This window comes from Phymastichus coffea, unplaced genomic scaffold, assembly GCF_024137745.1.
Source record: "Phymastichus coffea isolate CEN01 unplaced genomic scaffold, Cenicafe_Pcof_1.1 PCOF00078, whole genome shotgun sequence".
NCBI classification, from domain to species: Eukaryota; Metazoa; Arthropoda; class Insecta; order Hymenoptera; family Eulophidae; genus Phymastichus; species Phymastichus coffea.
The window spans coordinates 745293-757798 of NW_026706889.1; the positions used below are offsets into that span (position 1 = coordinate 745293).

Below are 12506 nucleotides of genomic sequence, written 5' to 3' on the forward strand. Positions count from 1 at the left end.
GGTATAAAGGCTGAAAATCGATCAAACACGCAAGCGCGACTATAAGCGATCGCATCCGCGCGTCGAATGCAAACAAGCCGTGATGACTAGTATGTAGAATCGCTTTTACTTGGAAGACCAGTGGAGCGAATAGGGATGATAAGGGCACCAGGGCTCGTTTTTTCTTCTTTTTTTAACTGCCGAGAAAGATTTTCTTCCGTCTTCCACCCACCTCCTCGCAATTTATTCCGATATTTAGAGCGAAAATTAGCTGCGGGCTCCCGCTGCTGACGCCTACTCTTTTATATTCTTTCCTACATCTAGCAAAGTCAGAAGCAGCGCCATCGCTGAGCTCGAGAGTGAGAGAGAAAAAAAGGAATTCAATTGAGAGTTCTCAAAAGAGCACCAGAGAGAAACCTTTTGTCTTCTTCGCCTTTCAGTGAGAGATCGGCTGCTCTCTCTCTCTCTCTCTCTCTCTCTCTCTCTCTCTCTCTCTCTCTCTCTCTCTCTCTCTCTACCTACCTACCTATCTATCTCATGCTCTTTTGTGATATGTGAGATTTAGATTCTTGACGTTTTCAATGTTACGTTGTTGTAAATACCCCTTTATCTATCAATTTTTATTCCAATTAAGTAATAGAAATAATATTAGGTTTCTTGTAAAACGAATTGTAAAAGGATCAAAGAAAGATAAAAAAATTCCAAATAAATTTGAATTTTCAAGTTGTTAAGCTTTTAGAAAACCCTAAAAATATCTAATAATTGATGAAACGCATCGCTTTAATGATAAATATCAAAAGACTTACAATTTTTCCTAGTTGTAGATTTAACTGAATTTTAGAAAATACAGACTTCTAACTTCATCCTACGAAATGAAATTGTCCTTCTTGTTCAACATTTTCATAATTATAATTTTCAATTATCTTTTTATTTTCTTATGATAGTTTGAAGGAGTGAGAAAATAGAAAAAAGGTATTTGCCGTATTGAGATGATTGCAGTAGAGTCATTGTTAGTAAATCCATAGAGATTCTTTGACCCAAATTGGAAGAGCTTAAAATCGGAATAAACAGAAGTGTTGGTTTGATTGTTAGTTACCATTTTTATAATTATGTACAGCAAATGGAATTTGAAAGCAACGAGCTATTCGTTACATCTCCGTGTCAGTTACAGTGGAACGTTAGTAAAAAATTATTGCAATCAAACAAGTTTTTTCATTTCACTCGTACACTTCAAAGTTTTAATTAAATGGAAGTTGAGAATGTAAAATTCAAGTTGGAAAAAATGAGAGTGCTTGGAAGAAAGAACCAATGTTTTTCCATGCAAATAAAGATTTAGATGGTCGACAAAGAAAACGATCTTGTACAACGTGCCTAAGTGCTTTGAAAAGTACAACAGTAGAGTTGGAGGTTTTGATTGTACTGAAGTTAAAATCGAAAGATTAAGTTGCTTAGAATACAAGATTTGCACTTACTCTTATTATAAGGAATTGAACACTAATAAAATAATGATCTGCATCTGGTGCCCCTTTGGGTTTATTTCTTATAATAGTTCTGCTTGTGATGGTCATACTTTAGATTAATAAATTTTCAATTAATCAGATATAGAGTTAAAAAGAAAAAAAGATGTTTCAATTGAGTGAGCATGCTATAATTGCTATGCAACGCGAGGCTTTTGATAGAACAGAATTTGTTTTATAGTTAGTTGGTGCTCGTCATAGAAAGCTCACGCTCCATTTTCCAGTTCTCTTGTTTATTATTCACATAAAATGTTTACTAACACAACAGTTCCTAACAGAGACAATTTCACGGTCGACAAAGGATTTTTAATTTGAAGGATTTTCAATAGTTGAAATAAAATTCATTAGACCACCTTTTTTTAAATAGAAGATTGATATATGATGAAAGTCATGAAACAGCTGATAGTGCTGCAACACGATTACACGTAAAACGGATTATTCAAAGATTAAAAGTTTAGTCTGCAAAAATATCCACTTTTAGTATCTATGATAAGACGTTACATTAAATGTCAATGTCACAGTTCAATAATTGAATAAAAAAAAGAATCATGCTACATAAAAACTATAAAAGTTGAAATAAATGTAATGAAAAGAATACAAATTGTCAGTGTATATGTGTACTAGTATTTTTATGCTATGCTACGAAATGAGGTAACAGTATTTTAAATCACAAAGAGTGGAGATGTGACAATATACTCTATATGAATTTTTCATCTAGTAAAACTTCTGTTACGCATGTTGTATCATTGACTGAAATATAAACTACAAAATGACACTTTTAAATTCATAATTGCCACGGCTAGCTGCACCTGTCTATAAAATTTATGCTTGCATTTGTAAACCAATTCTCTTGATGTAGCTATTTCAAAATAAATTTCATTTGTTTCATTGTGAAGTTGTTATTTTTGACCATCCTAGGGACTTTTTATTTCAATAAGGCCTTCAACTTCTGATACAATCTCCTCCAGACTTAAACTTAATCAGAGAGCCTGAGAATTAATAAATATAATCCTGACCGTGCTATATTTTGCATAGCATAGTTAGGATGCATTTATGTACTCTTTTGGCTATCGTTTCACAGATGACTCTATTATACTTCAAAAATACTATAAAATATGTTTTCTATTTTAATTTTCCAAGCTATATTTATATTAATATAAGTAAACAATTCATAGCAGATGCTATATGTAATTGTATAGAAGTTTAAAACAAATAAGTAGAATTTTTCTTAGTTATTTCAATGTTGGATTTATAAAATTGTTTGCACTGTTCTGAAACTTGAATTATGGAAAAGTAACTTTACTTAAAAGTTTAAAAGTAGATGTATAATAATAATTAAGTGATGTGCAAACTGATTATTATAATGAGTATTTTCTAGTGAGTTCTGCAATTAGAATTTCGACTCTATGACTTGTGTATAGATGCCACAGTATGCTCATGTACTATAAATTAATGTGTAAACTTTTATCAAGCTCATGCTCAATGTAAAATACCTAAATGTATTATTTAATAAACCTTCTAAAAGTAGTAATGATGACTTTATTAGCTGTTTTTATTTTATTATTATAATAATAAAGAATTGTTATTTTAGTCACTTTATCATGCTGCTCTTAATGCTTTTAATTTACCTCATTCTTGCTTCCAGTCAGTGCAACTCAAATATTCTTAATATTCTAAAAACTGTTCCAATATGCTTTAATAAACCTTAATCGAGTCACTAACTCTACTTTATGCCTATACACTTTCATTGAAATATCGAAACTTTCACATGTGCGTTCGAAAATTGAATCAAAGTACACAAGAACTTGTCTCCCACAAACGTACACACATGCACACGCGCGCGCGCGCGCCCACGTGTGTGCCTGGAAGTAGCTTTCGGCTTGGATTGCGGCTTGTCTGTCGTTGGCAAAGACGCTTCGCGACAACTACCTTAACCAAAACTTCATCAAGCCGCAATTATAATCGCGTTTAAATCGCAGCCTTATCGCGGCAGACGCCAGCATAGCGGTCCTTTCCGCAAATATATATAACTATACGACAGTGTCAGCATCGTTGAAGCCTTTCTTGCGTGATTCATTTTGTGTCAATTTTCAAATTATCGAGCAGCATACTGACGGTAATGATAAAGTGATGTCATGTCATTTATCTGAAGTTACACTTTACGCAGATGAACTTTACAACATTTTTTTATCTTCCTCTGTTTCAGTTGCTATATATAAAAATAATGGGCTAATTTGGTAAAAATTTGCTGTACAAAGTTCAGTGATTTTACAAAAATTAAAAAATGTAACTGTTGGATTACTTCGAAAGATTCAATATTGTAGTTGTACGCGTGCAAAGCAAGATAAAGTGAAATACAAAAGCACGCGCAGATAGAGATAGCTAAACAATAGAGAGAAGCTTGCAATAATGCAGGCGCACTTGGTAAGAGAACTTTTAATGAGATTTTCTTGTTTAATTACGATAATAAGTGTGAGTATTTTATTTATTAATCGATACTCAGCTGCTACATGCAATTCTCTATTCAACTAATTCTATCCTTATAACGCTTACGTTACATTCAAGCGAATATCATCCAAAATTCAACTTCAAATTATTAAAGACAATGCTCATCCGATAATTAAGTGACTTCCAAGAAAACTTAAGGTAGAAATGGATAAGACGCGATCCTCTCTTTTATCGACATGGTATTAACGAGACCCTAACAAGTATGATAATCACGGATGCGAGAATGTGCGGCAAAGTTAGCAAACTGGACTGGATTAATTGGTTTATGGCCTTGAGCCCAAAGTCCGGCTACATATACAATCGTGTAAGATATGAATATTCGCTAATGTGATTCATATTTTTTTCTCGACGTGGTATAAATTTCCATGAACTGAAGCTTGTTAAATTACAACATTACAAATTTTACGATGAATTTATTATTTGGTCTTTTATAACAATTTTAACAAACATTTGTCTGAGAACAAGAAAAAACAGTTGGCAATAAAAAAGCGTACGAAAGTAAGTTTTTTCCTATAACGCAGTATTAAGTATTTCAATAAATTGCACATGACTCTAATAAATTCTTTTATACAGATCGAACGTAAACAGTAGACGTTATAGATCAGAAAGCATAGCACGTGGAATAAAGATTCGTCAGAGCATGCGCGAGTAGGAGTGGCAAGGACGCCGTCAAAGTTACTCAGCGGTCAGTCTCGCGGCAGCGTGCGAGTCGAACGCACTATTGGTTACATCTTACATCGTTATATTGCATCGAAGTTCTGACTTTGGATGAAAATTAATCTCGAAATGTGGTGCTAAAAAGTAAGCGTGATCTGTGCCCATCATCAATGGGAACCCAACTTTTGAAAATGACAATCTCGCGAACAAAATATTGAGTGACAGAAAGAAATATACTAAGAAGTATTGTTGAGAATGATGGAGAATTTAAAAACGAGTAGAAGTGAAGTTTTTCCAGCGGACAGCTGGCCGACCGTAATGCGACTCTTACTACTCGTCGCTGCGCTGACGACAGGTGAACCTTTTTCTATGTTCTTTATTCTTTAATCGAGTTCACTTTATAAAAAAGTTATATTCAGTGGATCAAATTTTAAACATCTTTATGATCTGTTATTGTAACTTTATGCTTTAATGACATTTCGTTTTCAATTAAAACTATTGTTATTTCAATTGACTATATGTAAAATTACTTTTTAACTATAAAAGGAATGAATCAATGTAATAACATCTCAATAATATTAAATAACAGATTTTTACTTAAATTTTTTTGTGAATTTAATGAAGTATAAAATAAACCTACTTTATCGAGGAGGTCGAGTAATAATTCCTCTATGAGAAAGCTGGAAATCGATCAAAAAGTAAAGCATTTCATGCTGAATAAGTTGTAGGTAGCATAGCGTGAGCGACATTTTCATTTATAAAATGTTACTCGTCAAACTGTTGCCCTTATCGCCAGTAAGAGGCTTTTTTTATAAAGCGCACTGTACCAATGGAAGCTTATACATATCTGTAAAATGCCGATGAACATTTACTTGAAAAACTGGCGAAAGCGCGCGCGAAGAATTAAATATTTATTAGACCGCTTTTTATTCTCCTATTAACCACATTATACTCAAGTTTTATGCGTTCGAGTAAATATCACGAGTTGATCGTCTTGAAAGAAATTTCTCATTTGAACGCGTGAAACGAAAGTTATCCCATTTGAAAGTCCTGTGCCGAAACTTCAATCAGCCAAATGTCGAAGTTAGGCAGCCAAACGAGAGGTACTTTAACGAACAAAGCACAACTCGCGGGCAAAATGTATGAATAACGCATAGATGTCGGTAGTAGAGAACAAAAGGATAATTGCAGGCAGAAGAAAAAAAGATGAAAGAAAGAGCGAGGAACGATGGATAAAAGAGAGTCCGTACTGCGAGAGATATAAAGGAGTGAGATGGTATAGTCAAACAGACGTACACGCACAGGTAGGCCGTGAATTATGCAAATGGTGGCCAATTCGATTCAAGTGCACCGCAAATAACCCGCTCTTTTGCCCAGTGGACTAAATGCAAGAGCGCAGCCTCCCCGGCCCTTCGCCTTCTCTCTCGCGCTTATACACAGCCGATCCATTAGAGTTTCGCATTCGCGTTCGCGGGACTTTAACATTTCCTTTTTATTTTTTTCCGAGCTTCGTTAATTCGATCGTAAGCAACCAGACAGTAGTACCAGCTCAAATTCCATTTTTATCAAATGAAATTTATCATTTCTGTTGTGATTGTCGGAAACCAATGTCAGTTTTTACAATTGGCGCAACAAGAGATCGATGAAACAGTATACAGTAGCTTGCAGATACAGTGAATTATAACTAACAGAGATAAGAGTCAAGGTCCATACATCCATCTGTTAGAAAGCATATACGTTGACAGTGTTTGCAGTTTCATCACACTCGATAGTTTGCGCTTGGGCTCGCTAGGCATATACGGAATAAAAATTGCCTTTTTGTTTGTTATCCTCGCCGACAGCGATGCGCGCAGATAAATAAGTGCCGTATGTTGTATCGCACACTTGTCGCGTACCAAACCAAAACTTTTATTTTTCGAGGTGAAAATTCGTAGTGTTGCCGTGTTGCATGTTCTTCGTGAAGAATGTTGTTTTTTCGTCAAAAGTTCATTTAGTAACGTCAATCGGCATAAACGTTACACGGTTGTATGCGTTTACATTCTAAACTATTTGTGAAAATTCATTGTACGCTCGTCACGGTATCACGACAAATGGAAAATATTCATTTGAGCGTTGATACGACTGCAAGTTTCCGCTGCTCAACGCAACAAAGTCGCTGCTTATAGGTATATGTTGCTGGAAGAAAATAAAACTGAGCCGGCAAAAATTTTCGTGCGCCGAGTGATGCTCGAGGGAATTTCATTCGCTACGAGGACTTGTGCGGATGTTTATTGTTCCAGTATATTTTTCTGTTTTTTAGGATTCCAAAATAAATTTCACGAGTATGAGTTTCATGCACCACTGTGTTTTCTTCTCTGTTATTATTATTATTTTTTTTCTCTTTTTTGCTAGCAAATAGACACTTTATTATTTTATACGAGTAGATTGGTTATTCGTTAATCTTCAACAATTTCAATGATAGCTCTTATAACTTTGAAGTGAACTCATATGATGTATCACATGGTATGAAAATGTAGATTCAGGTTATAGAGAAATCCGTAAAATTTGAAAAAACCATATCAATCTTGGTTGCCATAACGACATATTAAAAACAAGTAGTGATACCCTTGGCTGCAAGGTCAGCGGATGAATCTCACTTTAAATCCATCGACAATATACGTTACACTAATACATTGCTTGTTTCGCTCCAGCAATGACACTTTTTCGTCGATTTATTTTCCAATTTCGTTTTATCTGTGGCTCCATTTGAAATACAATTAATCCTCTTTGCCAAGTGCTGTCTGTGCAAGGATAACGGAAGAAGTCGCAGGGAAGTTGAATATGCAAATCGGACAGCTCGATAAATTTCGGTTTCCTCATCTGCTAAGCTGTTTTGATATCTTTCTTCTTTTCTCCTTTCGATATCCTTTGTAATTCACAATCATCCCGTATTTCTTCCTGGTGTTTTACATAAAACTAAAGATATCAAATAAAGCTTCAATTTTTTTTTCCTTTCACATCGAATAGAAAGACAAGCTTTGGATTGTTTATTGATTAACGAACAAGAAAGAAAGCCGCATTTCGCAACTCAAAGCACTCAAGTGTAGGCCGTGCACTTGTTCTTTTGAGTATGTACAAACATACCTTTAGTCGCGCGCAACCACTTGTCCTTGCACGTACAATCTGCGCATTCAGAGAGCTCTTCAGTCGCATGAATGATCCTTGCGTTACAGCTGTCAATCAAAGCAGCAACGGTCTAGTAAGTGCCTGTGGGCTAAGTCTGTAACCATGCGCCTCAATTAATAAGATATATACTAAAATTTTAGTTTCGGTTGATAAATAGAAACGTGTCATATGCGTATATAAGCTACAAATCGGATACTTTCATTATACCGTGTGGTTATAATCATTGTGGGGAACATGAATCGTTTATGGGAGATGCAATTAAGTGTTGTAAATCTGCCGTATTTTTCTATAACTTTTTTCCTTATAATTATTAGGTAGCTACAGTGTGTGCTTCATCAAACACAGATATAGTATGTAAAGTACAACTGAATCGAAAATTAGAAACATGCTAGTTAAACTCTTACAACGTTAGACAAGAAAAACGGAATCAATTTAATAGTACACTGGTCTGTTGAGCTATAATACATATGACAAGTATCATTCCGCTCGTAAAAAAGGAATATAAAGGAAAATTAAATAATAGGTCAATACAGCCAGAGAGAAACAACGGGAAGTGTGAGCGAATGACGCAAAGGAGAGAGTAAAAAAGCGGACGTAAATAATAAGTATCTTTGTGCTTATCAAGATGGCATGTAAAATGGAGAGTTTTATTTATGACGCGTTAATGAAAGTAAAGTGGATGCGAATATGCCTTATATGACAATTGTATGTTTGGAAAAGACTGGCCAAATAAATTTGTTTTCTCCAACGACTGACGAGGCAGGTCCGCATTGGAGTCACCCCCCCCCTCCTCTCGCTCTTTTCATTCTCATAATGACTGATTGATTGACTACATCTAGTTATATAAAGGCAAAAAGACGTTTTTAATCAGTTTCGACTCTATCGCTTCAATAATTGAACAATCAATACCAATCTTATAGACGCGTAATGCAAACGAGAAGCTTACTATTAAGTCGTACTTATAGCATAGGTGCTAAGCTCAGTTTAATGGCTTTTCTCGAGAAATCCATGCTGGCAGCGCGCAATTAAACCGGAAGCAATTTTTTAAGCTCTTAAGCTGAAGTAACGTTCCTGTCCAGGACGCATTTGTCTTACTGTACGCTCGCGATGACTCAGTGGAATTGTGCCCACCAATTATCGTAAAAAATGGCTTTAGCACTTGGAGCCTTCCTGATCGAAAATAAACAATTCACTACATTTCTATATAACAGCGGGCTCACTTTATATCGATTGATACATTATATCAAAGCGCTTTCTGAGCAAGCTCTTACATACTTCATGGCACACTGAAATACAATGCAGTACCAAATTGACAGCTGCGCGCACATCGAACAAGTGGCTCGTTTGTCACGAGCGTATGCAGCCTCACACTTTCACGCGGCATTCGGCGTTGCTGCTGTTGCTTTTGCTCAACTGTCATAATTGTCTGAGCAACGGCGACGCTACAGCAATATGCGTTTCGTTGTGTCTATATATTCGCTAAGCAAAGAAGAGACGAATATTTCGTACAATTAACTTCAATTGGATGTCAGGATGGCGCCTTGTCACCATTAAAGACGCTTGACGTCGTTTTTTTGGCTTTAAATTCTGTTAGTGGTTTACTAATTCTCAGAATTGAAGATGCTGATAAAAAGTATACAATAATAGTAATTTTTTGGAAAAGGCGTATCTTAGAAAGAGCCATAATTAAGCATCATTGAGCTTTTTTATGATTTTTAATGTTGTGAAATGATTGAAAAATACTTCGATGAACAATCGAGACAAATTCTTTTACTAGATCATTCATAGACTGATTTACAACACAATCACCGTGACAATGAGAAAAAAACAAAAAAACCGCCTTGCCACGAAAAAGTCAAACAGAAGCTTTGAAAATTCAGTCCACAGCCATATACACACATGCGGCGAGCTGATAATTGCCACGACGCAGGCCAAGTGGAGGTAAGGGGGTTGGTCGTTAATCGAATGGGTATACTCTCAATTAGCCGGCCACGGCGCGTTGTTTGCCGTTCCACGCGCGCGCTCAGCCTGCTACACGCTAAATAAATGATTCGCAACGCGGTAGTAGCGTGTAGCACGTGCAGCGTCGCGTCGTTACAGCAGCAGCCGGTTGTTTGCTTCCGCTGTAATAACACGTTGCGTTACGTATACATATATAGGCATGCAGCGCAGCGAGTTTCCGGGACTTGCACGACAATCGCCCGCAGGAATAATATTTGATGGATGAGTTTGCACGTGGCAATCGTTTACGTACGGTTATACATTGATATGCGTTTTTGCTTTACGAGTGGATATTTGTACAACTTTCATATCGACAGCAAGCATAGATATGTAATTTCAGGTAATCCATTCCATTTTTCAATCGCTGTGTTTACTGTTTGCGTAGCGAAACCCTGAAAAAGCAGATGCGTACATTAACGGGATAGCTTCCAAAGTGAAAACTGCAATAGTTGTTGTAGAAAGAGGGTCACTTGTAAAAAGAAAGCGAGAAAAAAATCAATAGCGAGAAAGAATAGATGGAATATTTCCAGAAAACTTATAAAGAACGATTTTAAAAATAAAATCTTGAAATATTTTCATGTTACAGTAAACGCAAGATCGGATAAGCTACAAAATGATCAACACCAGCAGCAGCAGCAGCAGCAGCAGCAGCAGCAGCAGCAGCAGCAGCAGCAGCAGCAGCAGCAGCAAATTGTAAAAAAACTCGTGGCACCGGCAATCATAGATCCACGCAGCGAAAAGCTCGTGCTAAGCTGCGAATACGACTTGCGTGGCAAGGAGCTCTATTCGGTCAACTGGTACAAATACGATAAGACGTTATTCAGGTATATGCCCAGCATGAAACCCAAGGGTACCGCCTTTCAACAAGATCCCGATGACGTGTCCGTCGACATCGACGATAGCTACAGCAAGAGACTAACCCTTCGTGGTCATAAAGACATTCGCAAAAGTACGTTTTTACGTGTTCCATCTCAAAAAATTTTAAACGCCCATACGATGGATTGAAGCTTAAAATATTTCCGAATTGGTTGGTTTATCAATTTGACCTGAATTACTTTCTCTCTTGTCAGATATGAAAGCATACGAGGGTACGTACACATGCGAGGTGGCAATGGAGCAAACTTTCCACGCGGCTTTCGCCGTGGCTAATGTGAGCTCGGCTATTCTGCCGCAGAGCGATCCTGTGCTCGAGGGACTCAACTCTCACTATCACGTAGGAGAATATCTCAACGCTGTTTGCACCACCGCTCCGAGTCTTCCACCTGCTGAAATAACTTTTTATCTAAACAGGCACAAGGTAAGTACGCAGCAGCTCATACTTTTCGCATGTGTTACGTGTGACAAATAGAATTTTATTCTGCAATTTTTTAATTATTCTCAAGATTTTTTGAAATAATTTCAATAATTTCAATCTCCCTGTAAATGTTGTTTTAACGTGTGCATTCCAGGTTGAATCAATACACGTAACGTATAACAAAAAATTATATCCAATCGGCGAGTCAGCAGTTGCACCATCGCAGGCCTCTTTATCGATGAGTCTTGATCGCAAACACTTCCCTGATGGTACTCTTACTGTTACTTGTAAAGCCACGTTACCCGGTATTTACGCGGCACCCGAGTATAAGACCGAACAACGTGCTACACTCGCCGCAAGTAATCAGAGGTTGGCACAAGACAGATTGTTTTTCAATAGTTCCGGCCAATTGAAAGTTAGTATGGTTGTTTTGTTAATTGAGATTATTGCCTATGGATTGTGAGTGGAATGGTGAAGAAATTTGAAATAATTGTATAAGAGAAATATAATCTCAAGACTTGATTTTTCACTGACGCACAATTTTATTTTTATTCAATTCATGTATAATTGAGATACATTTTGTATTTTTTTATTCATGGCATAATTTAACATTCAGATTGAAATTCATGACACATTCTAAGGTTTCGATTTTTTCATTAATTACATAAAAATAAAATAGCGCTGCCAGTCATACTAATACCTCGAAAAGGTTTTGTCAATCTCATTTATTTTCATTTGTATAAAAGCACACGACTTGCTCCGTGAATCTTGTAACTTTTTGTAAATAATGTACATAATACATTTGACCAAATGGACTAAATCTTTAGTCATGAGATGCTAATTATGGTTGACGTTGTACGCTTGTGTTTATATGTAGAAGAATGTTTGTAATGAATATAAAGCAAAAATAAAAAAACAAAATAAACGAGAATCAACGATGACCTGCGTTATTATCAAGGTGTTACAGGTAATGAATAAATAAATCAAAATATATTTTTTTGTGTTTGACTTTTCACCCATTCATATCCAGTTCTATTTTCAGATTATAATCAATTGGTTTATATTATTTTTATAAGCATTAAATACTTATTAGCTGCTGTAGTTATTATTTATTTATTAAAAAATTGCTTGTTTTAATATCATAAGAATCTTCAGATCGTATTAGAAAAAGGCAAGATAACAAGAGTCCTCCTGGTAGAATGGCTGCTACGTGCTCAAGCAACTCTTTAAAATCCTCCTACAAGATTTTCTTTGGAGCCATAAAAGTTTGCGTGACTACTCTCTTCAATCGATAACCGAAGTTCGTTTAGCGAGCTAATCGAGCTCCCGATAGTTGGCTTGTCGATAGGTCAGACTTTTTCCTTTGAAGGAGAAAAGAAAACTCA

The 12506-nt window shown here is 36.1% G+C and overlaps 1 protein-coding gene across 1 annotated transcript; it reads left to right on the top strand.

Annotated features, from left to right (window-relative positions):
- The first annotated feature begins 4706 nt into the window (after positions 1-4706).
- Positions 4707-12071, top strand: LOC131668482 (uncharacterized). Its single transcript, XM_058942691.1, has 4 exons — positions 4707-5016; positions 10414-10776; positions 10898-11124; positions 11276-12071. Exons 1-4 carry the CDS (start codon positions 4917-4919, stop codon positions 11582-11584), a joined length of 999 nt encoding a protein of 332 aa, XP_058798674.1. The 5' UTR covers positions 4707-4916; the 3' UTR covers positions 11585-12071.
- Positions 12072-12506: the final 435 nt, after the last annotated feature.